At 35.4% G+C, this 26,075-nt stretch overlaps 2 protein-coding genes across 3 annotated transcripts; one reads left to right on the top strand and one right to left on the bottom strand.

The window, feature by feature from the left end:
• Positions 1-619: 619 nt before the first annotated feature.
• Positions 620-14,402, bottom strand: LOC133872718 (AMP deaminase). Of its 2 annotated transcripts, none has more exons than XM_062310295.1 (20): positions 13,878-14,402; positions 12,073-12,254; positions 11,639-11,846; positions 10,626-10,804; positions 10,480-10,531; positions 10,246-10,373; positions 9,954-10,133; positions 9,663-9,730; positions 9,374-9,516; positions 6,827-6,888; positions 6,377-6,490; positions 5,758-5,898; positions 4,861-5,013; positions 3,383-3,436; positions 3,199-3,309; positions 2,943-3,116; positions 2,786-2,866; positions 1,689-1,787; positions 1,220-1,339; positions 620-1,129 (listed from the first exon to the last, which is right to left on the bottom strand). In XM_062310295.1, exons 1-19 carry the CDS (start codon positions 14,242-14,244, stop codon positions 1,271-1,273), a joined length of 2,565 nt encoding a protein of 854 aa, XP_062166279.1. In that variant the 5' UTR covers positions 14,245-14,402; the 3' UTR covers positions 620-1,129; positions 1,220-1,270. The 2 variants fall into 2 exon arrangements, with proteins under 2 accessions (XP_062166279.1, XP_062166278.1); XM_062310294.1 differs by having other exon boundaries at positions 620-1,132.
• Positions 14,403-21,751: 7,349 nt separating this feature from the next.
• On the top strand, positions 21,752-22,459 carry LOC133873408 (uncharacterized). Its single transcript, XM_062311115.1, has one exon. The coding sequence runs from the start codon at positions 21,752-21,754 to the stop codon at positions 22,457-22,459; it is 708 nt and encodes a 235-aa protein (XP_062167099.1).
• The last annotated feature ends 3,616 nt before the right edge of the window (positions 22,460-26,075 follow it).

A 26,075-nucleotide genomic window follows, 5' to 3' on the forward strand; every position in this document is an offset into this window, starting at 1 on the left:
AAGCCCACATTCCACAAGTGATGCCACATGTTCAATAAAATGGTAATTAAAAAAAAAAAAACAAAAAAATCTACAAGCTGCTTAGGAAATGTTATCACAAATCCCCAGGAGCCATATTTATGGGAAAAAGAATACTCTATCCTTGCTTGAAGGGCCGTACCCGGCCCTTCATGCCACGCCCAATTCTTTGTCAGGCTTAGGCCTATATGTTTTGTATCAATTGCTTACCGAAGCTTGGCCCATTATAATTAGGTACAATAAAAGGGATTATAAACAAGGTAATGGCAACGATATTCATAGGATCCTCTCCATTTGACATCGATATGGGCAATACATTATCAGAGGGGGGATTTATGAACTTATACACCAAGATTTACGAAAAGCAAATCCTCGCTGTGCATTAACCTCCCTCCACCACAAAAAGCAAATAAAGCAAATCCTTATCCATCTACCACTGGGCCTAACAGAAAGCTCCAAATCGCATATAAAGAGAGAATAAAAATAAAAGGCTACACAAGCACAATAGAGCCCACAGACTCAACTCCTACAACAACTCGATGGCACGAAGCCAGCACATGAAGATAAACAAGGTTGGGATTCTCTACCAATGAGCAAAATGTATAGTCAATAGAGGACAGTTCATCTTTTCTATAACCGACTGCAAAACATCAGTTTATTGTTCCGTTCCGTATCATCCATGAGCTGATGAGAAATGACCACATTTATAAAAATATAAGAGCCAAAATTCAATAGGGCAAAGAGACTCTACTTTCCCTTCTTGCCATGGGAAAGCATTACATTGTAGCGTTTTACATATAACTAGCTGCAACGTTCAAAAAATAACCTAAGCTAGAGTTACTACAAAACATCACTTCCATTATTTGCTCAGAGGAGAGATTGACACCTTGCTGCTATAGGCTATATTCCAGAGTGAGAATCTGTCTGAGATAATGCCAGCCATTAGACAATATTATAATTTGTGAATGTGCCATCATCGGTTACGTTGTCTTCAGACCACGTTTAACTTCTGTTAGCAAGCTGCCCGAGCCCTTAGCCAAATTTCAGCTTGCATGCCAGAATATATACTCTCTTTCATGCAGGATGAGCAAGTGTAAAGTAAATTCCTTGCCTCCTTCAACAAATAAGCACAACTCAGATTAACCAATTGATTTCTGCTGAAGATATTCCAGCACCGTATCGAAATTACTTGAATGGCTACCTGTAAAATTGTGTGAATTCAAGGATAGATCAGGTAGAGGTGCCTTGCACATCACTTTTCCACTTCTTGAGGGATAGTGGCCTTGCCCAGATAAACCTGTTGCATCTCCTCTCTCCAGATCTGCAAACATCATAATCACGTCATAGTTCTTACACTCATAGTCTATTTGTTTCAGCAGAAATAAAATAAGAAAAAGGAATATTAATAATATAGGACATATTTGTGATTTCATTATGTGATCTTTACCACATACGAAAAAGGAAGAGCGAGAGAGACATAGGGCAGGGGAAAAAGGGGGTGGGTAAGAGAGAGAGAGGGGGGAGGGGGGGGGGGGGGGGGGAGTTGAGGCTTCATTATAACCAAATATGCATCTTGAAGGGCTCCAAAATATAGTGGCATAGCAAAAGGGTATTATACAAGTAAAAGAAGCCAGAATAGGCCATGCATGAGACCACAATCAAAATCATACCGTGTCACGGAATTCCAAACGAATATGAGGCACATTAGTTCTGTGAATATCATTTCCATTTGGTCCTCTCCTGTAGTACTCTTTCCCAATCCAGTGCGACTGAAACAGAAATTCAAATGGATCAGGTACAGTAATAGCCAGGTGACAAAGCACTTATTGAATGATCAGCCATGGATCAGGAAAAAGAGCATGCCGGATAGACGGGCATCCATGCAAAAATCTCAATACTTGGCACAAATGTGACTTGTAAAATGTTTGTTCAGAAAAGCAATAATATATCATTCTAACTTGCAGTTAGAATCAATGGTATTTAGATCAATTGGCAATAGACAATAGCAAAAAGGTCTCCTACCGAGACAGAGCCTAAATGAACTAGAGCTCTAGCCGGTGGTTGCTTTTTTATAGGTGAATGCTTTATTAAGAGAGCAACTAACATGCATTTCCAATACATGCACACACAGACACGCACCTATAAAGTGTCCACAACAGTAGAACACAAATCAGATAGAAAGAGTTGGGTGAAGGTGATGGCCGTCACATTATTATCGTAGGTATCAATAAAGATGTAGGCCCTGTTTAGTAATCCCCCTCCACTTCCCTCCCCTCCCTTTATGAGAGTATATTTTTGTTGAGTGAAAGTAAAAAGTGATTGATGTGATATAAAATAGAGATAATTTATATGGAAAAATGAAAAAAATTTGTATTATAGTGAATTTTTTTATTTAAATAATAATAAAAAATTGTTGATGTGATATAAAAAGTAAAAAAAGTTAAGAATGTTTTGAGTTTATGTTTTTTTGGGAGAGATGAAAATATGGGGAGGGGAAGGGGAGGGGGTTATTAAACGGGGCCGTAATAAGTTAGTCAGTATATTGGATCATTCCAATGGAGACAGATGACTAATCTCTTAAAGATTATACTGTTCAGGCTAAATTTTTGAAATAATGGACTGGAAATCCACGGAGAAGGGGAACACGTTGTCAGTTTCAATACTTGCCAGCCCCTCTACTCCATTCATGCAGAAAGGGGACAGCTACAAATCACCATAGTTTCCTAAATATCAGCATGTCCTGCCCCATCAAGATAAGAGTATGTACCTTCAGGGCATGCGAGAATCCTGACTGGTAGACTGAATTACGGGCAATCTCACATAGATCACACGAGCTGAGCTTCCACACCTGCAATGATGGCCATGAATATATTTCAGCTTCTATGTATGTATGTATTCATTCAAGAGAAACAGAGAGAACTCACAGAAGCAGCTATGCTATATTCTTCCACCAACGGTTCTTTTGTTAAGTGTATTTGCAGCGGATCATCAGTAGAAAGAGAAACATTGAGACCCCGTAGGAAAAACATAGGAAATGGATTCCGATGATAGTCCAAAAATAAGGAGTTGTTGCTCAGTGGAGACATAGCCAGACCAATCTGATAACCGACATAAAATGTTAAAAGTATACAAATATTGCAACTAACCAAATCATGACATCAATCCCAAAATAGATCCTACCTGCGCTAGATAATACAGGTATTGAAGTACAGGTGATTTTCTCAAATTGATTCCATGTGCAATATTATGAGCTGTAAGAAAGGTTGCCGCAAGGTGGTCGATATCACCAGCCTGGAAATATTACCATACATGAGGCAGACATACCATCTAAGGTCATTATAAAAGCAGAAAATTGCATAAATACCTCTCCAGAATGTGGGCGGAATTTTATTGTTGTCATGCCCTTTGATTCACGAAGCTGAAAATAGTAACATCCAAGAGGTCAGAAATCACTGCATCAAAATCAAAGCACCAGCATCTAGAAACTATTGCACTTGTCACAATTACAAAAGGCAACACAAATAACATTGAAAACAAGATACTTGTTAAGTCGGACTCTTAAAAAAAAAAAGAAAAAGAAGCTATTTGTTAAGCTCATTGTCAAGACAATTTTTGCTGCTGCTGTCTACTCTATCTGGAAGGAGAGGAATGCTAGACTCTCTAGAAATGAGAGCAAGGATTAAGCTAAGACACTGGAAGGGCTCAATTGGCGTGTTGAAAAGTTGTTTACCAACCTCAGGGAAGTGCAGAGAAATCAGCAAAATACATGATTCCAGAGATCTCAGCATCTCCGAGTCAATTTTTAGTACTTTGTTCTTACTGGTGTCTTGTTTATTTTGTTTCTTTGCTTCTTTAAGCTTGCATCTTACTGTATATGCTCTTTCTCAATTGTTTTTGTTTTCAGTGGTAAGTCCCCATTCCTTTGCAGTTTTTTCTCTCCATGGTAATGCATTTACTTACTTACCCAAAAGCAAAAGGAAAGCAATGCATTCAAAGCTAAGGACATGTGGGTCCTGATATTGCAACTACTGCTGATGCTAACAATAAGCTAAGCACTAAAATTAAAAATGAGATATATCAGATTCATTCTACTATTACTATTTACTAGCATTACCACTCAACAAATACAGCTTCCCAATTTTTTCCTTTATTTATTTATTTTATTCTTCTTCTGATGAATGCAGCTTCCCAAGCTATGTGAAGGAGGAAATATAATACGTTCAGAATTTTAGGGCTTACGTGGCAACACACGTGACAGTACCGAATCCACAAGACAGCAGTGAATAAGGAGTAAAATCTCCATATATTATTTCCCTAAGTGTTTTAGCTAATAAGGAATGTATTTTCCATTAGTTTATTTCTTTCTTAGTTTATTTTCCTGCATTATGTTATGACTGCTAGACCTAATGGTTATGTCTTATGCCTAACCGTCTTCTATACAAGTGTAACCCTAATCAATAAAATAACATGCTGAATATTATGAAAACTTAGAACCTTTGTTGGTATCTTGGAGATCACGGCTCCCTCGAAGTAGCCATTAGAGATCACGGCTCTCTCGAAGTAGCCCATATCATTTTCCTTTGTTTCTTTTTATTATTTGATTGCATCAAAATACTACTCCAGTCAATTACCATAATCAAGAAAACATGTCAAAATTTCAATTATTTCATACTTATAATTCCATTCAGGAAGTTAAAATAATGTCAAGAAGGCATACCCAAGTTACACCATTTTCTTTCTTTAAAAAAGAAGAAAAAAAAGGAGAGGGTAGAAAAAATAGTTAAGCAACTCCAACTAGTACTCGAAATAAATTATAAGATTGATTGTGGTGGTAGTACACACCTTGTTTAGCGTGTAGAGGTTAGCATAACAGTAATACACATAGTATGAAAATGCCGGATTGAATACATTGGTCCACTGAGCTGGTGTGGGCATGTGTTTTGTGGGGCGTCTTTCAGGCTTACTTTCATCATCCACCAAGTCCAATCCAACAACCTGAACAAGCAAACACATGACAAGTCAGACATCTTAGCAGGTAAATCTTATACATAAAAGATTAATAAAATAAAAGGACAAACTTAACCCCAGCACAACATGATTTATTCAAATCTTAAAAAACTCTCAATTGCAGTTTCATAAATTACTTTATGCAAGTGTGTGTGTGTGAGATAGAGAGAGAGAGAGAGAGAGAGAGAAGGGGGGGGGGGGGGACGCAATCACAGAAGACTTTAGAAAATTTAATCGCTTTTTCAAACTAAATCTTTTTCCACCAAATTATTGTAGCTGATCCACCAGTGGCGCCTCTAAGTATAGTTTATTATTATTATTATTATTATTATTATTATTATTATTTTATATAAAAAAAAAAAGCTTTTCAGTGCATCCTTCTTAAGCACAACATCTTCCTTGTTTACACCCCCACTTATTAAGGTTCTACTGGGCTAGAATTTGTGTTAACCGTGCCGGGGCGGCGGGGCGGGGCGGGGTGGATGTAATGTAAAATCACCACATTGTTTGGGCGGGATGCACTCCAAGAATCTGATGATCATGGTAAACCAAATCTAAGACATAGGAAGATGTGTTCCAAGAAAATCAAGTTTCATGTAAATAACTTTTGTTTGTTTGTGAGTAGCCCAGTTTCATTGCAGTTAAAAAGAAGAAGAAGAAGAGAAAAACTTAGCATCAAGTTAACTGAAAAACCTCTTACATGTAAATGAGAAGATTTAAGAGACTGAATACCTGTTTCAAGAAAACATGCAACTGAGGATGTGAATCTGGATCCACAGTAACCTCAAATAGCGGAATAAAGATATTGTCAAGAATGTTCTGAAATGATGTCACAATTCCCATTTCCTTGTACACATTGTACAATCGTGGAAGCTGAAAAGATAAAAGAATCGCACTTAGGTAACTTAAGATACATTGACCAGATTCAACGATTTTATTCTACAAAAGAAGCCCCAAAGTGGAAGACAGTTCCAAAAAATCCTACAATTGTCCAGCATCCTCAATATGGATGGCCATAAAGAATAAAATAAAAATAGAACAAAAAATTCTGGTGAGATATAATAGTTGTGATTGCATAGACTTACAAAAAATCACCACTTATCCTAAAAGTCTAGGTTAATAGAAAATGGTGAATTTAATTGAAATGTAAATAACAAAGACAATGTTCGAACTCAAGACTTTTGCTCTGATACCATAACACCACTAATTCTAAAAGCTTAAGCTAATAAGAAATGATGAATTTCATTGTTTAATTAATACTTTAACAGACATTGTCAAAATGTCTAAAGTTTCCATTTCAGCAATATAATATACATTTGTTATTTGATTTAGGTCAGATTCTTGTGAGTACCTGAATCAGCCAAACAACATTCTCACTGTACAATTCATTATTCACTATCCAACTAGCCATTTGATCCCACTCACTTTGCTTCCTACCATATATTGATACTCTGTATTCAGCCATCTGCAGCAACAACATGAAGCACCAGAAATCAGTAGTGTTAAGACGTACATAAATGAAACACTTCCCCAACTTCCCCCCCAGTAACTCCAGAGTTATTCAAGTTATTCACTAATGGAATATATCTACGGTTCCATGTCAGAGATGCTATGATGCTCAACTGGCATAAGACAGTAAAACATAATTTCAAGATTCATATTGTATTGGTGAAAATGTTCAACAGCTTGCACAACTCACACTCATTTTGCATTAAGCTCCTTGTCTAATGACATAAAAACCAAAGCAGAAAGTACACAAAATAATAATAACATATAAATGAACAGGAAAACAAGGAAGCACCTGATATTTACTTGCAGCAAGATCAGAAAACACTTGCTTTGTCAGCTCAGCAAGGAAACGACCTATTCGATAAGAGAATACAGAGAAATTTAAAGAGTCATCTTTTAAAATAATAGGCAACAGATCATCACAAAATTGAAAATTCTGACAAACTGAAATCCCCTATTATACAGAAGCTCTTAAATAGAAGAATTTTACATTTCCATTCATTTATACCTTTCTATTGCTAAAACAGAGACAAGAATTAAACCATAAATAAAGTTCCAGTATGAGGAAAACAGAGAATTGGTTAATTTTTGGGGTCCTTCTAAAAAATATGTTCAGCATAGATACCAATCAAGGTGGAGGTGAGAATTCAAATCATGTATTCTCAATCATTGTGAAAATTTGTTCTTTGGAATCCTTATGGTGAGAACCCTGAATGGTGATAACCCCAGGCAAAATGGTTTTTTCAAGGCTCTTTTCCAGACTTGGGAAGTCCTTAAAGAGGATATTATGAATGTTTTTCAGGAGTGTCGTTTCGAGGGAAGTTTGAAAAGAGCCTTCATGCAACTTTTATTTTCCTTATACCTAAGAAAGCAGGACTTCCATCTTATTAGTCTTGCGGGTGGTGTTTATACACCTATCTCTAAAGTGTGAACAGGCTGAAAACGGTATTGGAGAAGGTTATTTCCAGATTTCAAAATGTGCTCATCAGGGGGAGACAACTTTTAGATTCAGTTCTTGTAACTAATGAGTGCCTTGATAGCAAATTAGATCAAGAAAACCCGGTGTGCTTTGTAAATTGGACCTAGAGAAAGTCTATGATCATGTTAATTGGGGTTTCATGTTGTATCTGTTGTGGAGATGAGGCTTTGGGAAAAAATTGAGAGTTTGGATAGCTCACTGTATTTCTATGGTGCACTTCTCCATTCTGATTAATAGATCTCTTACCGAATTCTTTAATAGCTCTCATGGCCTAAGACTGAGGATCCTTTATTACCTCTACCATTTGTTGTTGTCATGGAGGCTTAGGATATTGCCTGCCACGATAGACAAGGAGATTTTATCAAGTTTTTCGGTGGTGTCGAGGAATAATGAAGAGCTCCTAATCTCTCATCTCTTTTCTGCAGATGATACTTTGATCTTTTGTGAGACAAATCCAGATCATCTATGTTACCTCTTCTTATGTTTTGAAATTGTATCGTGGTTGAAGATTAACTTATCTAAATCAGAGTTAGTCTTTGTTGGCGTTGTCGTTAATGTTGGAGGTTTGGCTCATATCCTTATTTGTAGGGTGTCCTCTTTGCCTATGAAGTATTTGGGACTTCCTTTGGGAGTTCCGTACAAGGCTAAATCAATATGGGGTGGCATTTGTTGAGCAAATGGCACGTTGTCTGACTGGTTTAAAGAGGCTTTATTTGTCTAAGAACGGTAGGTTGACTTTGATTTAAAGCCCTCTCAAATCTGCCCACCTAGTATCTGTCCCTCTTGCCCATCCCAGTAGGTGTAGCTAACCTGATTGAGAAACTTCAGAGGAATTTTGTGGGGTGCAATTGGTGATGATTTAAATTTCATCTAGTCAGTTGGTCTAAAAAATTGTTCTTCTATTTGCTCTGGTCGCTTGGGGTTAATAGATTAAATTTCATCTTTTAGGTTTAGATTGGGCCACGCCTAAAAGGATGGTAGAGTCGATGGCTAGCTAGAGAGGTCAGTTGGGAAGCCGGAGCATTTTAGAAGCTTGAAGGATTGCCCCTCTATGCTTAATGTGGTGTATTTGGAGAGAGCGAAACGGGAGGAGCTTCGAAGATTGGAAGAGGCCAGTGTTGAGCTAAAAGCTGATATGTTCAAATTTCTTTGTGCTTAGATGGCAGCGTACAATAGTCCTTGTTTGTCTAGTTTTACTGAATTTCTGAACTTGTGTTCTCTTTCTCCCTAATTGGAGATCTCTCTTGTATATTTGTTGTGTAGTTGGGTTTCACCCCCCTGCGCTGTATAATGATGAGATTGATTTACTTATCAAGAAAAAAAAATATTAACTTTCCCTTCCACATGGTAAAGTATATCTCCTTTTTTTAGTTCATTAGTTCGGTTTTACTTCTTCCGTTTGGACAGGCATAATGGAATGGATTAAAACTATTCACTCACATCTATTAAATATGTATATATAAATGGCTATAACGTAAAGCAAATAGATGAAGTATTTAAAGACCCAAGACACTCTAAATCGATAGAAATCACCAAATATGGCCATAGCTTCAAAATCTCCACTTCAACCTCACCTACACATTTAAAACAGCCAAGCACCCCTATGCTATCCACTTCCAACATTTCTAAATTTAGGAGGTCATTGGTTACAAGAATTAATTTTAGTACATCATGGCCAACTCTGATCACCCACTTTTCTTAGCAAATCCTACCACCAATCAAATTCTATACAATAACTTTTTTTGCTAAGTAAAAATTCTATATAATAACTGACTTATGGTCACAAGGGGATAAGTGGCTTGCAGCAAGAGAATAGGAATAGGATCAAACATGTCTAGTAATTAAGAAAACAAAATATACCTTGGATAAGATTATCTTGCTTAAGGAAAATCTCCCTGAGCCTACTTTGACCACAGGGGTTATACTTAAGATTGAACTTATCAAAGCGATGAAAAGTACTCTTGTCTGCATGAACATCCAAAAGGTCAACATTCAGATCATACCTGTTCAAACAAATGCGAGGAGAGATCACAAACTGTTTCTAAATTTATTTTTTTTTTTTTTAAAAAGTTCGATCACAAATAATTATAACAAAGAGCAAAGATATCTATCCTTTTCTTCAGGTGAAAACACAAGAAGGTTTCATTACCCAGTCAGATCCAAGCTCTCAAATACTTCTTTCAAGGTCAGATATGTCCCATCTCGAAATATCACAACCTGAAAAAAGGTACAAGAAAGTCAAGGCTTTGAAGAAAATACAATGCATGTCATTTTGCCCAAAAAAAAAAATTAATATTGATCATTACGTGAACCTGAAGGATTGTATTAAATAGGTGCCATTGCTGGCATGAAACAATTTAGTCTTAGAAATGGATAAGTGCATTCAATGTCAAAAAGTAACCACCAGATGGAAGCACTTGACAACACATCAGTAGAATACCTCATCAGGCTCCTTCCTCAGCTTTGACTTTATAAACCTTAGAAGATGTTTCTGGTTCATGCATGCTGAGTGATGAACATGTGTATCAACTTTCCGGACATTATAGAAGTCACGATGTGGAGCGCTTTTCTGAGCAAGAAATTCTCTATCCGCATTAAGCATCAAATGAAGATTGAATTTCTGAAAGGTACACAGATGAGCACAATGTCAAAGATAGAATTATTATGAATAAGATATAAGAACATTATCATGCATCTTAATCACTAATAGTCTTCAAAAGAAAACTATCTACTTGTTCCAGAAGATTCAGCCGATGATGGCATAGAGTTCTAATATTCCCTGCTGCAATAACTCGAAGTATGTTATGCAGGTCAGTGAAAAAGGCTGTCGCATCGGCAACAGGGAAAAGCTCTTCTTTTGCTGCGAAAAGAACATGTAAACATGCATAAAGATCCCAGTAGATGAACAAAAATTTGTAAATTATAATAAGCAAAAGAAGTCCAGCAACCACATCTCTTGGACTTACAATCTTTATTTGCATAGACATGAATGATCCCATCTTGCATCTCAAAGTAATGCTGCATAAATATTGGAACATGTTGGAGTTTTTTTTTTTTTTAAAAAAAAGAGTGAGTACAAACCTTAGCGCATTGCATATCAAAGTAAACTTACATCAGACTTTCCCTCAGGAATATAAGAAAATGGCTCAAGATTAGGCTTTGGAGTACTGGGATCAGATATAACTTCTTTCTCCCACGGAGCCGCTGCTTCCCTGAATATATATCTTTTTCGCAATTCAAGGCATTCTTGAAGAACAACAAAGGCCTCCACTTCATCGGCTGATGGCACCTCTGGTCAAATATACAGATTTCAGAAAATAGCAATAATTGAGACATGATCATCTACGTGCAGATCTTAATATATAATTGGAAACATAGGAAGTAACAAGCTTAAATAATTTTATAAAGGAGTAAATAAAAATAAATAGGGGAAACTACAGTACCCTCCTCAACCTTTTTTTTTTATTGGTAAATTGCACGCACCCCAGGACTTGAACCCACAACCTAACCCTCCAACTTGCTACAAAGGGAGGAAATGCCATTTGAGCTAAAGCTCATTGGCAACTTACCCCTTCAGTTTACCACCTGATTTGCAATGTCCCGTCAATATTTCAATTTTGCAATGTACCCTACCAATCTACCACATAGGTTGCAATATCCTATTTCTGTTAGGATTTTCTGTTAAATCCTATCGAATGGGGTATAATGGAAATTTCAACAGACCCAAAATGATAAAAATCTCTTGCATAAGAAAAATAAAAAGACCCTCCCATGGTTGGCTGTGTCCACAGCCTGGCCAGGTCACCTCCAAGCAATGTTTTTTTTTTAAATATATATATATATATATACTAAGGGTATAGTTTTTTTTTTAAAAAAAATCATGCCGGTAAAACATTTTACATCATGTGGGTCGCGTGATGCGCTTGCCGTCAAGTTAACAGAGAATCCCAACAAAGAGACGACATTGCAGAAATTGAACTTTGGAGAATTGGACGATGGATTGAGGGGGTAAGTTTAGTTTTCCAAATAAACTAATATAAGTACTTACACAAAAACAATCAACACTATATATCTTAAGTTCAAGCAAATAATGTACATTAAAGAGAGATGACAGGCAACCAGTACCAGTAGGGGCTATTTTAAGTCGGGCAAAAATTTCTTGTTCTGGCTCTTTCCTCAGAATATCAGCTGCAATTGGGTCTGGCTGAACGCCGTGTAGGTCACCAGACACACTATGGGATCGAATCATACTGGAGGCAGCAATAGGCATCTGTTCTCCACTGGCCTTAATGTGGTCTGGTAAATTCTCATATAGGCTTTTACACTCTGGCCCCTGCACCAAGAAAGTTAGAAAGGCAACCCTACAGCTTCTCAATGAAGTTTTCATTCAGAAGAGAAACAAATTCTTTGAAGAATGACCAAGACATGCAGTATGTGAAATTGCCACATTATTTCAGAGAGGGAGGAAAACTGGAGTTTGCTTGCAGTGATATAAATAAAATAAAAAATAAATAAATTAAAAAAAAAAATGTGCTCTTATAAGTACATAATAAACTTACAGCATTTCCATTCGTATGCAGATACGTTGCATCTAGTTTAGCATTGTCAGTCATGTTATCTTCATCATCAGATCCTTCTACACTCTCAAAGGCACTGGCACTTGCAACAGGAGACTTGGGAGAAGTTGATCTGAGAAGAGAACCAGTTCTCTTAGTTGAACTTGCAACCCCAGAAGATTTCCCTGACACAACAAAAAAAAAAATATGTACCTAATCAGTAGAAGAGGAAGGCATCAAATCTCCCCCCACCACAAGAAAAGAAAAAAAAAAAAGTGGGAGAGAGAAGATAATCCAGATGACACAAAGCACATTAAAACATTCTGTTTACTTTCCTAGGACTGGAGGCGTTGGTGTTACTAAATACCAGTGGAAAGCTGATGCCGTTACTAAAAGTAGCCAAGGAATGGATTTCTGGTTATACATCTGTGGACCATAATATAGTTAATCAACTAAGAAAAGGAAACGGTCTACCAGTTTTCTGATTGCTTAAGAGATCAATAATGTTCTTGTTCTGCTAATTAAGCTACTTCTTTGGATTCCAAGGTAGGATAACTTGGTGGTAGATGCTCTGAGAAAAACAACAGATCCTACCCACAAGAACTTCGTGATGGACAATATTTCACTTGGCACTAGTTTCTTTTAAACTATGTTGTTGTCTTTTCCCTCAGTTGAGGATATTCCTTCCATCCTGTAATTTCTTCCCTCTTATGATAAATTCATTTTTTTAACAAAAAGGAAAAGAAAAAATTGCAAGCTGGTGGAATTTACAGTACACGCAGTTAATTTAGTAGTGGGCAGGCTGTTAGTTGACCAAAAATCAAGTATGTAGTTCACAAACAGACAACTGTCTAAGCAAAAAAGAGAATACGAACCCAAAAAAATTGAGATACTCAAAAATGGCTGAGTAGCGAATAACCCAGGAAAATATGTGATATTGCTATGAATATAAGTGGTCTGCATATGTTAAACAATAATATAAAATGCCAACTGCAAAGTCCCATATGACATAACACATGAAAGATTACATAGAGAGAGAGCTTAGTTAGAGGTAACTAGAAGAGACAACGGGGCATTGGATTATATCATATCCTATCACTAAAAAGGCAAAGAATACAAACAATGTTTTTATGCCCCAGAATATGCAGAGTGATACCTCTAACCACATGGTGAAACCAAGTTTTTCCTCACTACTTCACTTCATACATTGTGAGGCATTTACACCAACGATGCCACCGAAAATTTTCAACACAAATGGCGAACTAGGTCTGAACGTGTAAACTGTTTGTTATGAACCGCTGGCCAGGGATCCCAATCATCCAATACCCAGCTAAACTCCAATTGCCCTATCCCAATTTTCCATAAGCACAGGCACTATAATGTACAATTTTATTATAATTCAACTCTTCTATTAACTGCTATGCTTCTTAAAATTAAATAATAAAATATAGCGAATTTATCATGCGCTTCTTCATGAAAACTACTCCCCATCACATATATAACCTCAATCGAGCCCTGTTTTCGAAAACAAATCCATCAAATATAACTATTCCAATCCATACTACCATAAATTAACATAATAATAATAATAATAATAATTCCAACATAATGCTGATAAGAGTCTTAATCCTATTCATAATTATAAGTACAAAAAAGGCGCAAATACTCCTAAAATTCGTTTCTCCAATACGAAACACTACTATCATTCCAATTATTAAAAGCATCACAAACGAGTTTGAATTTTGCAAAGCCAAAGTTCATGATCACCAATCACTCTCCTGGTGGTGAGGAATCCGACAGAGCCATACCTTCCGGAAGCGTGTGCAGCCTCGGCAACCCGGCTGGAATCCCGCCCACGTGGAGGGGACCGTTGCTGCGCCGCTCCTCGCCACCGCCGTCGACTCCTCCGGCGATCTCAGTGACGTCCGGAAGCGACGCAGAGCCACGCCGGTAGTAGCCGCTCCCCTTCCGGCGCGCGTGATGCCCACGCCGCTTCTTCAGGTGCTGCGGCGAGTCGAGGTCCGAGCTGTCCTCCCTCTCCCTCTCCCTCTCCACCGTCTTCGCGAACTCCAACAACTGCGTTAGGGTTTTCCGGTGCATATAATACGCCGAAACTGCCACCACCGAGGCTCCCACCAGAGCCGCCACCGCCAAATGCAGCGCGTACGCGTCCATCTACCCCTCACTTCCTTCCTCCTATACACTCTTACGAGCGTAAACACCGTTTCCGTCCAGAAAAAAGAGATGAAAACCAAGACAGAAACCCTACCAATCAGCTTAGCTGTGGAGAGAACAGAGAGAACCTCTGTTTTCTTTTTTATTCGAAGCCAGCCTCGCTTCAGTATTTATAGCCGGAGAAAGCGACGAGCACCTCTCACTCTCTCTCTCTCTCTCTCTCTCCCTATCTATCTCAGTTATTTTTTTATTTATTTTGTAGAGGGATTTTCTACTGTCTACTTTTCCCTCTACTTTTTGGACTCTCTTGAAGTGCTTGCTTCGTATTATCGCCGCTTTTGCCATTTCGTTGATAGTGGGGGTATGATTTTGGTGTTTAATTATTTGATTTCATTAGGTATACGGGGCTTTGGGGCTTTGGTTCTATTTAATTAACGGATGGAGATTGGAAGTAGTGTTGCTGTTGTCGTGTAGGGGGAAGTGGACCAGGGCTCGTAAAAGAAGGGCCTAGGATTTGGAGGTGGAAATGAGGTTCGTGTTATTAGAGTTGTGGAGTGTGAGTCATTTTCGTTATCCATGCGCATATACATGTACGCCAGATATCAGATATGCCAGGTAGCTGCTGCTCATACACGTGTTAAAGGTGGAATATTATTCCGCAAAAATCATTTTTTTGCTCCACGCTAAGCATATGAATTAGCATTCCTACTTACCTCCTTTTTCATGAACGTAAGGTTTCTTTTGTATGTATAGTATTATGCAATCAAATGCTTTCAGTTGATTTCATTACCATGATTCATATTCTTCCCATGCTTTCTGTTTGCCTTAATTTAACTACGTCTTGCTCTTATAATTATGGGCGTATGAGTATCACATTTCGTGGCCACTGCATCAATTTAATGTCCACGGAATGTGATGATGGATTGGGAATTGATTCCCTATTAGACAAGTAGGTTGCACCCGGGTTATTGGGCTTATCTTGGGCCCAGGTTGTGGACTACGTGGATTTACCGGTCTATTATCCAATACAAAAAAAAAAATGCATATAAAAAAATTAAAATATGCTAATTTAATAAATTGAATTAAAAGAATTTTTTACAACCTAATTTGTTGGAAAATTTTACCTTAAAAAGGACATGTCACGGACATCCAATGGATGTATCCTGCATGGTCCTATCTTTTCCATTTTTTTTATTTGTTAATTAATTTGTGATTACGATATATTTCAAGGTTTATTCGGATCTTATCATTTCCTTTTTTCATCCACTAAAATATCTAAAATGTTACTATTCATTTTTTTTTCTTAGCTAATATTATATCAAAGTCGTGGTGTAGAGGGGTTGTGTTATATTATCATCTTAGTCTTAATATAATTGGCTTGGAAAAAAAATATCTCTGTCTTAATATTTGAACTAGAAGATATATATGTTAACGATTAGATTTCATGGACAAGTTTGAGCAAAAATCCTACTCTTTTTCCTTAGGAAAGGGAGGATTTGAATTTTGAACACTCAAATACTTTTTATTTTCCTGGATATGATTATATGAACAACTTCATTTGTAGAGAGCGTGTGTTATATTGTCATCTTAGTCTTAATATTTGAAATAGAAGACATGTTAATTAGCGATGAGATTTAATTCATGGACAAGTTTGAGAAAAAATCACAAGGCTTTGTTTGGTTACACTTTTCCATTTTCTCTTTTGTCCTATTTTCTCAAAACAAAAACATTAACAAATAACACAAAATACTTAAAATTACTTTCACATTTATGTTACATCATAACATTTATTGAAACAAAAACAAATAGTATCATTTAAAAAACATTAACAAACAAAGCATATTGGTTAAAATTCCTTAATGTCACATCATAACATTTTTCTTCGATCAAACACTGACATCTCAAACTATTGTAGCATGCAAGCCTTTTGTCTGGGGATCAATGCACATCATATGTTATATTTTTTTATGGTAAGTCTATTGACCATGATAAATTATTATTTATTTCAAAAATTTAAGCTAATATAAAAGTTTTGACTTAATTATTTAATTAATATTGTAGCACCCTCCCTTAATAAGTGAAGGTCAACGTGCATGAAACATTTAATCGAAATTAATAAAAGATAAATAATGAAGCAATGTTCAAAGACTTTTATTCTAATATCACGTTAGATCATCACTTATCTCAAAAGTTTAAATTAATAAAAAATTATTTATTTATTTAATATTCTAATCAACTAGATCAACATAACATAATACTTTTGTTTTGTTTACCAGTAAACAAATAATATAGGGTTAATGATCAACTAATCTAGCTAGCAATGCACTTACTTTTGCTAATGATCTTTGAAAAGGGAAAGAAGAAGAAAAAAAGTATATAATTCGTATAAACTTAATTAAACATAAAATAAGAACAAAACAGGAAAATGTTTCCTCAAGATTTGAGGGAAAATCAGAATATGCGCTTGTACATGTGCCTCATAGTGGGGGATATGGCATTTCTTTATCCCATATCTTAATATATACTCTTCGGAAACGACCTTGAACAGAAATACTCCGGGTAAGTTGCATCTGTATGCATGATGATGGATAAAGTTTAGATTCGTGCATGCATGGCGAATATTCTCTATCATTGGTTAAACACAGACAACAGAAAGATTATGGTCTGTTTGTGTTGAATTTTTTGAATTAGAATTGAATTCTAATTCTATTTACAAATTTTGAAGCAAAAAAATGTGTTTGGAAATTGAATTTTTATAATGAAAAATATTATTTTTTAATGGTAAGAAATGATTGGAAGTTTGAAAAGTTGTATATAATGATTAGTATTGTAAGTTGTGTGAAATAATAATTTAAATAATAATGATTTATTATATATTGATTGTTTAATAAAAAAAAAATAATAATTAAAATTAAAATTAAAAAAAAATGGAGGAAGGGGGTGGCTGCCAGGCAATAAGGGTGGCCGTGCGCCACCCCGAGAGGTGACTAAGGGTGGCGCGTGGCCACCCCCAGTGGTCGGGGGAGGCCGCGCAGCCACCCCTCTGATTTTTATTTTTATTTTCTTTTATTTTTGTTTTGTTGATTTAAATTTTTATTATTTTATTATTTAAATGTGGAACCCACACATTTTTTGTAGACAACTTGTCTTGCGCGTGGGCCCCGGTCATTAAATCAGGCTGTCATCCTTGAATTGAAATAAAATTCGGCTCAAATTCGAGTTTTTAGGCGGGTGAGCGAATTTTAGAAACCCAACAACCCGCAATTAACCGAGTAAAAGCCCGAATTGTTTCTCAATTCAATACTAACTTTGATTTGATGACCGGAACCCATGAGCAGGACAAGTTGTCTCCAAAAATGCACGGGTCTCACATTTAATTAATAAAATAATTAAAATTTAAATCAACAAAAAAAATAAAAATTAAAAGGGGTGGTTGCCACCTTTGGAGGTGGCCGGGGGTGGCACGCGGCCACCCCAGACCCTTGGGGGTATCCACGCGACCACCCCTGAGGGTGGCCGCGCTGCAACTCCTGACCTTTGGGAGTGGCCGCGCGGTAACCCCTGACCCTTGCGGGTGGACCACGCGGCCACCCCAGACCCTTGGGGGTAGCCGCGCGCCACCCTTTACTTCTTTTTTTTATTATTTTAATTTTAATTATGTTTATTTTAAAAAAAAAAAAAATTATTTTTGAATTAAACAATCAATATATAATAAATTATTATTATTTAAATCATTATCCCACACAACTTTTCACAATACCAATCATTATACACAATTTTTCAAACCTTCAATCATTTTCTACCATTAAAAAACAATAATTTTCAATCTCAAAAATTCAACACCCAAACACATTTCTTTGCCTCGAAATCCACAAACAAAATGAGAATTCAATTTAGATTTCAAAAATTCAATACCCAAACACATCATTAAGCAATTCTTTTGACAAAAAAACAGAAAGAGAGAAAGAAATAGCGAATAGACCAGATGTACTCATTGAGAACCTGTGAATATGGACTCGGGAGCTTATGATTTTGGGTTAATTAGGATGGTAAAGCCAAAATTGTGAGCCTCGACCAGACCATAAAGGCTAATATAAGAAAGCAAAACAATGAATAAATAATAAGACTAAATTAGAGAGAAAAACATAAATTTAGATAGTTCGACCGGTCGTGCCAGCATAATGATCAAGTGGAAGATGGAAAAGTCATTGCACAAAGAATAATCGTCTCACAATTTCATCCTAATTGCCTCACGATTTCAAATGGGGAATTTGGCTAAGGCCATGGCCTATAGCCCACTAAGGAGGGTAGAATCTAGCTATGGCCATGACCCGTCAAATAAATGAAGAATCTAGCATAACAACTGACCACGACCGTACAGACGCCCCACATAAAGAGCTAGAAGATGTATATACAACCAGTTCAAATGCAATCACACAACCAATCTAATAGACAATCTTCCATTTTCCTTGCTTAAGTTGAGCACTAATTAGCGTCATAATGTTCTCTCGTTGGCAACCTTCAGCAAATCTCCAATTGTTTCTACCCTTTTCTTTGCAGACGGTCGTTGGTTAAATCTGGTCGTGGGATCCATTGCATATCATCAATGTTGTCTCTGCATATTTCTTTTCTTTTTTTTCTTTTTAATTCTTTGGTCGAGGACTGTGCATGGAAGTGGATTATTTTGTTCCTTGACAAGAGTCATGCGTTGAAATATTAATTAAATTATTAAATTTATCAATTCTTATTAGTTTAATTTTTTTTTTGAATATATTATGATTTAACATTGTATCGGAACATAATTCATACGTTCGAACATTGACTCCACAATTAACCTCTGGACTCTTGAATTAATCTCTAATTTCAATTAAATATTTTACTTATTAAGCCTTAGTTGTTAAGAGAAAGTTTGAACCTAAATGTGTACACGTGAGGGAGAGTGCTGAAATATTAATCAAATAAAAAAATTAATCAATTTCTATTAACTTAAAGTTTTAAAATAATGGATAATATTCGGGTCATGATTCAATGATATTTTTCTTGAGCACCCTGGGTCTTGATTTTATATGATACCATGCATGTATTCATTGGATTAATTGTACTATATACACTACCATATTAGTCAGTGTACTGTGTATCACTTATGCATGGTGAAAAATATCAAGGTTTTTTTTTTTTTTTTTTTTTTTTCCTGTTCCTCTTGCTTTTCAGATTTTCTTTTCAAGGATTAATAATAACAGATAAACAGGCACGGCTGCTTGGGATGGCCAACCTAATCATTAGGCTCAGGCAGCTGACTATACATGCCACCCAGCTCGGGTGGTAATCCTAGCTGTCTTCTGATGACCAAATTCAATCCCTCCACCTGATTTTGTAGCCCATATACACTTTGTACTTGCAAATTAAACAACATATTAGAAAGGTATTACACCTCTGTCACCTCGAATATATATATGAAGACATCGCCTATTTGCAGTGGTGGCGATCAACAATATTGTATACGAGTAGTTTTTATAGAAACAATAAATTAATTGCATCACTGGTTTTTTGGGTTGACATAAATTATAAATCACTATTTGTAATACAAAAAGTTCATGAAAGATTCTTCTGATAAACTATAATTACAAATCACTTCCTAAACTCATTTTCCATTCACCAAATTAACAGAGTCCGTTAGTAGATTACAATATAAAGTCTCATTATTTATATGACGTGGTAAACTAGCAAATTCTGTTAACTTGGTGGACAGAAAACGGATTCAGTGAGTGATTCGTAATTATAATTTACTATAAAAACCCTACATAAACTTTGTAATCTTTTTGTATCACAGTAAGTGGTTTGTAATTTAAGCCAATCTTAAAGACCAATGATACAATTATCCTTTTATTTTTATTGAAACTATGTTAGTCTTCGGTCTACTTCATTTGTATGAGTAGTTTTGTGGTTTTTTTAAACTTCTGTTTACTGCTGCAGAAGAATTGATAATATTCTACTTAATTAAGATCGATAATGTCACGAAAAATATTTAGTGATTAGTCATATATATTATCAATTAAAAATGAGATGTTTGTAATTCTGGGATGATAAAAGTTGAAAACAATATGATTTTTTAAAATAAAAATAAAAATTATAACTAATATTTGAATATAAGAGTAAAGCTACCCTAAAATTTATCATCATATAAAGACCTCAAAATTTACCTAGGTAGCCTGGTGGGAGACCAACTTGGTGGGTACCCATAGTTATTATGCAAGAGACCTATAAATAAATAAATAGAACAGTATAGAAGTGACAAAAATAAAATAAAAAATAAAAAATAAAAATAAAAAAAAAGATAAGATGCAGACAAAGCAAAGGCATGGTGGCTTTTTGCCTTATCTCAGTGCACAGATATCAAGGTATTTGCACTGTAATGGTGCTTTTTATGGATAAAAGTTGCTTTTAATTGATTCTTTTGTCTCCAAAATCAAGAGATGCCGATGGAAAATGATTTTTCACGAGTAAAATGTATAACTTTTACACAATTAAGGTACGTTGGTAAGATTGATGCATGTAGTTTCATCGTTCATAAATCCCACTAATGTATCTTGATTACTTTTAATTGTGCAACTAATTCATCTTAATACCAATACCATATGCAATGACAATGATAAAAAGCCACATCACAGATAGAATTTATGCATACTATGCATAGGTTTCATTAATATGTCTCGGTTGTATAAAAATTTTGCACTTTTAATTGTGTAACTAATACATTCTAATATCAATGCCATATGCAATGAAAAGGGTGGAGTGCCATCGGGCAATTGCCCCCTTTCACCGGTGCTAGCTCTGCTACTACCTATTTGTATTTTTTTTTTTTTTTTATTTGGGGAAGATATGATCTTCCTGCATCTTATGCTTGTATGATTCCTTGCAACAATACCGCACGCGCTGACCCAAAATGATGGATTTGTTGCCAAAAAATCCTAGCATCTGCCAAGCTCACTCCTTTTATTGTGGGAAAATTCTCACTAAAATTCCTCTTTTAGGATCGTTTGTGATTTTCAGGACATTGGTATGAATGGTGGATAAAGAGCACCTTGGACTTGGTGACTTCAGGAATCACATTCCCTTGAAGCATAGGAATCTAGCTAGTTTCAGTAGCACAAAGTTTGTAACAAAAGCAAGAGAAGATGGGAAAGAGGGAATTGAATCATCAGTAGGAGCAGTGGGTGCAGCATCTTGCCTATATTGGGCATTGTTGCCTAACAACCATCTCCCTCAAAGAAAAAAAAAATAAAGAAAGAAAAAAAGAAATAAGGAAGGAAGAAGAAGAAGAAGAAATGGTGTATACGGAAGAACTAGAGTAATGTTATATATCATCATCCTATCATTATTTTATTCTCAAAGTTGAAAGGGCATAGTTTTTGGGAAGTGTCTATTCCCCAATACTGCAATTGGAGCTGGAAAAAGCTCTTGAGTCTTCGGTATGTTGCTAAGCAGTTTCTTAAATTTAAGGTTGAAAATGGTAATAGCATATTCCTTTGGCATGACAATGGGCTGCTTGCTAGATACGTATGGGCATAGAGTGATGTATGATGCTGGTTCTTCCATAGGACCTAAACTCTCCACCATTATTAGTAGAGGTGATTGGTTTTGGCCCCATGCCAAATCAAATGCCATTGTTGAGATCCAAAGTAGGTTGTATGAAGTTGAGATTGGTGAGGTTGACCAACAGGTTTGGGATTCTAAAAGTGGGAAGTTCTCAAGTGTTGATACCTGGGAAAAGCTTAGAGACAATAAATCGGAGGTGAAATGGTATGATATTGTTTGGTTTTTGACTGCTATTCCTAAGTATGCATTTTTTCTCTGGCTTGCTTTTAGGGATATCATTGTCACTTGGGAGCATATGTGTCGATGGGGTAGTGGAGACAGTTTATATCTCTTTTGTCGTTCTTGTCAAGAGGATAGAGCCCATCTATTTTTTGAGTGTAATTTGAATAGGAGAGTTTGGAGGGCTTTGATGGCAGGTTGTGGGATAATTGATCATCCTTTAACCTGGAATCTTGTTGCTCTTTGGAGTTTGCAGTATATGAAAGGGAGGAGTGTGAAAGCTACTACCATAAAATTGTGCTTTGCTGCAATAACATACAATCTGTGGCTTCATAGAAACGCGTTGCTCCATGGCCGGCCTCCCAAGTTTGAAGAAAGCTTGTTGTCCTATATTAGATGAGAAGTTAAAGTTAGATTGTTAACAAAGTTCCCTTCTAAATAGTTTTGTTATTTTTTTATTTTTTTATTTTTTTTTTTATTTTTTTTTTTCTGTTGCTCTATTTTCTCTGATGTTGTTTTCCCATTTGGTTGATTGGAAGGCGTTGTGTAGTTTTTCCAGGCTTGTGTGTTGTTGAAGTCGGTTGGCTTTGGCGGACGTGATTCAAATTTTTACTAGAGTGTTGTATTGGTTTTAGTTTGGTTTATAAAGATTTAATTCAACCCAAAAAAAAAAGAAAAAAAAAAGTTGATATAGTTTTTAAAATTATTATTTGTTCAAAATTTAATAGTAATATTTCACAAATTCAGTGAAAATTTTAAAAGTCACATAAACTTTTAAGGAATAAACTAATGGTGTATATCATTATCCATGAAACATATGTACATAACCGAACTCGATCACGAACACATGTATTATTGTAGATTCAAATACTTTATGAGGAACATGGTTTTCCTCCCTTCCTACAACCCATACCCTTTATATTAAATAAACATTTGTTTTTAGAATATGTGATTTTTACATATAAAATATATGTGAGAATCACGTGCACTAGGAATAAATATCTATTTAATATATTGAAATGTAAATCTTAGTTTAATAAACTAGTCTTTTTAACTAAATTTAGAGAAAAATTTTGTCCGTTGCAAGAAAATTTGGCTTTGTTTGTAAAACAATTCTCACTCTCACTCTTGCTTTATATTTTCAAAACAAACACTTTAACAAACAATAAAAAATAAAAAACACTAAAATTTATTTTCATTTTATGTCCCATGAATACTTATTCAAATTAATTAATTTTTTTTTTTAAAAAAATACCATACAAAAACACATTAACAAATAGAGCTAAATGTTTCCTTTAAAGAGAATGCAATTTTTGGCTAACTCATATTTTTGTTATAATATAGAGTAATGATTAAAAAAAAAATAATAATCTATATTACGCACCCATCCACTCACAATGGGTGGGGCTCATGTAATGGCAAGTCACACCCCATGTAAGAAGAGAGTATGTAATTGGTATTCAATGAGTGTCTTTGTATTATTTCCTACAATATAACGGGGAGTAATACAAAAACACACACTACACACCCGCTACATATTCTCCCTTCACATGGGGTGGAACCATGGAGTGGGGCTTATATAATTTCACCCCATGTGAAAGGAGAACGTGTAATGAGCGTCTAATACGTAATTTTTTATTTATCATTATTCTAATATAACACCAACCTATTTGATTCATCTAACAATCGCCGGTATATCCAACGTTTGTCTTATGAGGGGTTGCTTGCATACGAAAAAGAGAGTTAGTGGAATGTGAACGACTTTTTCCAATGACAATTTCCTTATCAATTTGACATGACTTAGAAGAGAATAAAACCTCATGGATCGATCTACGGCCCAAAAAGGACACCAATCCCTACAAACTTAGAAGAGTTAGAGAAATGTCCTTTCGTTCCTGTTTTTTTGGCCGCTAGTTATCTAGTTGATGCAAACATGATCAACATGCCAGCTAATTTGGACTTGCTTTTTTTTTGTTTTTTGTTTTTTTTTTTTTTGGCCTTTGAATAATTGGATTATCTCGGTATATGTATATATTTTCTTTCCATAATTTTTTTTTAAAAAAAAATTAAATTGGAGGAATTTTTTTGTAACCCAACATATTAAATTAACATTTGTCTTTAAAATGCGTGAGAAGAGTAATGCTACCATTGACACTTATTTATCACACTAATTAACGTAGCGTGTTTTAAGTATTTTTTCTTTTAAGTGACTCACATGGGAAGTCACTTAAAACTCGCAATCTCAAGCGATGTGATAAATAAGTGTGAATAATAAGATATGATACGTTTACAACTTCTGTACAACTCTAATAATTTTTGTTTAAAATTAACCATTGGATACGTAGGATCTACTTGTAGGAAAAGAGATCCAATAGTTAGTTTGGAAAAAAAAAATGTTAGAGTTGTATAAAAGTTGTAAATGTATCATATCCCGTGAATAATAGCATTGCTCGCGTGAGAATTACCATATTACGTATTCTACTAAAAAATGCACGTGATGATTTAAAATTCACGTGATGATTTAAAATGCACATAAGGATTACATACTCTAAGAATAAATATCAGTTTAGTAGACTGAGTTAGAAAAAAACTGTCCTATTTCTCTAGGTCAATAAGATTCATGCTGGACTGAATCTTAGCTCAAACTCAAGGTAGAATACTTAGCCCAGCCCTTTTTATAACTTCTTTTGATTATTGTACGGTCTATCTATTTTATTCTATTCAACTCACTGATAGAGTTTCGGTGGTGGTCAAACGGAGTTTCAACAATAGTCTGACAATTTGAGAAGTAAAAACTCAAACTCAAAAAATGATTTACAGTTTTAAAAAAATGAAAATCATTTTACAAAAATTAAATAATATTTTATGATCAACCAAATATATTTTCAGTTTAATCATGATTTTTTTGGGACTAAAAAATAAAAAATTCAAAAAATATTTTGTTCAAACAAATGGAACTTAACATTAAGCTTAATTTGTCTTATCTTAAGATCTGTGATAGGCTGCTTGGGTTAACATTCAATGAGCCCAACCAACAAACCCTTTGCAATTTATGCTTTGTTTTGTTCGAGAAACTTCCGGTGGAAGTCTATGGGTCAAAAAGGATCCTTCTCCAGCAATCAAATAGGCCTTATGGGCCAGCAGACAAGCCCTTTATCAGCCGTTCCAATAAGAGGGGGAGAGAGATTCACCTCAATTGTAATTACCATTAAAAGTTGTGAACTAGAGTCACTAGACGGATATCAATTATCATCAAAGGAATCAAGTTATCGGTCAAATTGACATTGTCTTTACAAATATGTAATTTTTAATAGAATATATGAGAATTATATACTTTAAACACATTTATTAATTTAATGGACTAAATTAAAAAATTTGCATTCAACTCAATTTGGAAAAAAAAATTATATCATCATCAATATTAAAACACTACTTATTTCAAAAACTTAAACAGACAAAAAATTTTGAATTTAATTATTTAATTAATATTATCTTATATCAGCCGTTCCACTAAATGTAAATGTGAGAGAGAGATTCACCTCAATTGTGATTGCCATTAAGTTGTGAACCAGACGGATATCATCAAAGGAATAAAGTATTATATCTATCAAATAAATAAGTTTAATAATTTAATTTTGGGACAAGAAACCGTTGCCTCTCTTCTCTGTTCTAAAGAGAGAGGCTGTGAGTTTTCTATAGAGAGAGAGTTCTAGAAGAAATCGTTGCTTGTGGGGAGGGAGGCTTCACGCCTCCCTCATCTTGGTTCTGGTTTCCAACCTAGCCCTTTTGGGTGAGGTTGGTTTCTTTTTGTTCCTCCATGGTCAGATCCATTAGAGATTAGGACTCTCCCAGCCATTAGGGATGTGGTTTTTTTGTCCTTCCTGTAGATCCGGTGGTAGTTGACCCTCCCATAGCCTTTTTGGGCTATGGTAGCCTGTTTTTCTTTGTTTTTGTTGTTTTTTTTGTTTCATTTTGGTAGGATTGTTCAACTCAAGATGTTTCCTATATGGGGGAGT

Source organism: Alnus glutinosa, chromosome 7, assembly GCF_958979055.1.
Source record: "Alnus glutinosa chromosome 7, dhAlnGlut1.1, whole genome shotgun sequence".
Lineage (NCBI taxonomy): Eukaryota > Viridiplantae > Streptophyta > Magnoliopsida > Fagales > Betulaceae > Alnus > Alnus glutinosa.

Coding starts and splice junctions, on each gene's coding strand:
- LOC133872718 (XM_062310295.1), bottom strand. CDS start 14,244: ATGGACGCGTACGCGCTGCATTTGGCGGTGGCGGCTCTGGTGGGAGCC. Junction 3,437..4,860: donor ACCTCTACACGCTAAACAAG/GTGTGTACTACC, acceptor TACTATTTTCAG/CTTCGTGAATCAAAGGGCAT. Junction 3,117..3,198: donor ACCTGTATTATCTAGCGCAG/GTAGGATCTATT, acceptor GTCGGTTATCAG/ATTGGTCTGGCTATGTCTCC.
- LOC133873408 (XM_062311115.1), top strand. CDS start 21,752: ATGGTAATAGCATATTCCTTTGGCATGACAATGGGCTGCTTGCTAGAT.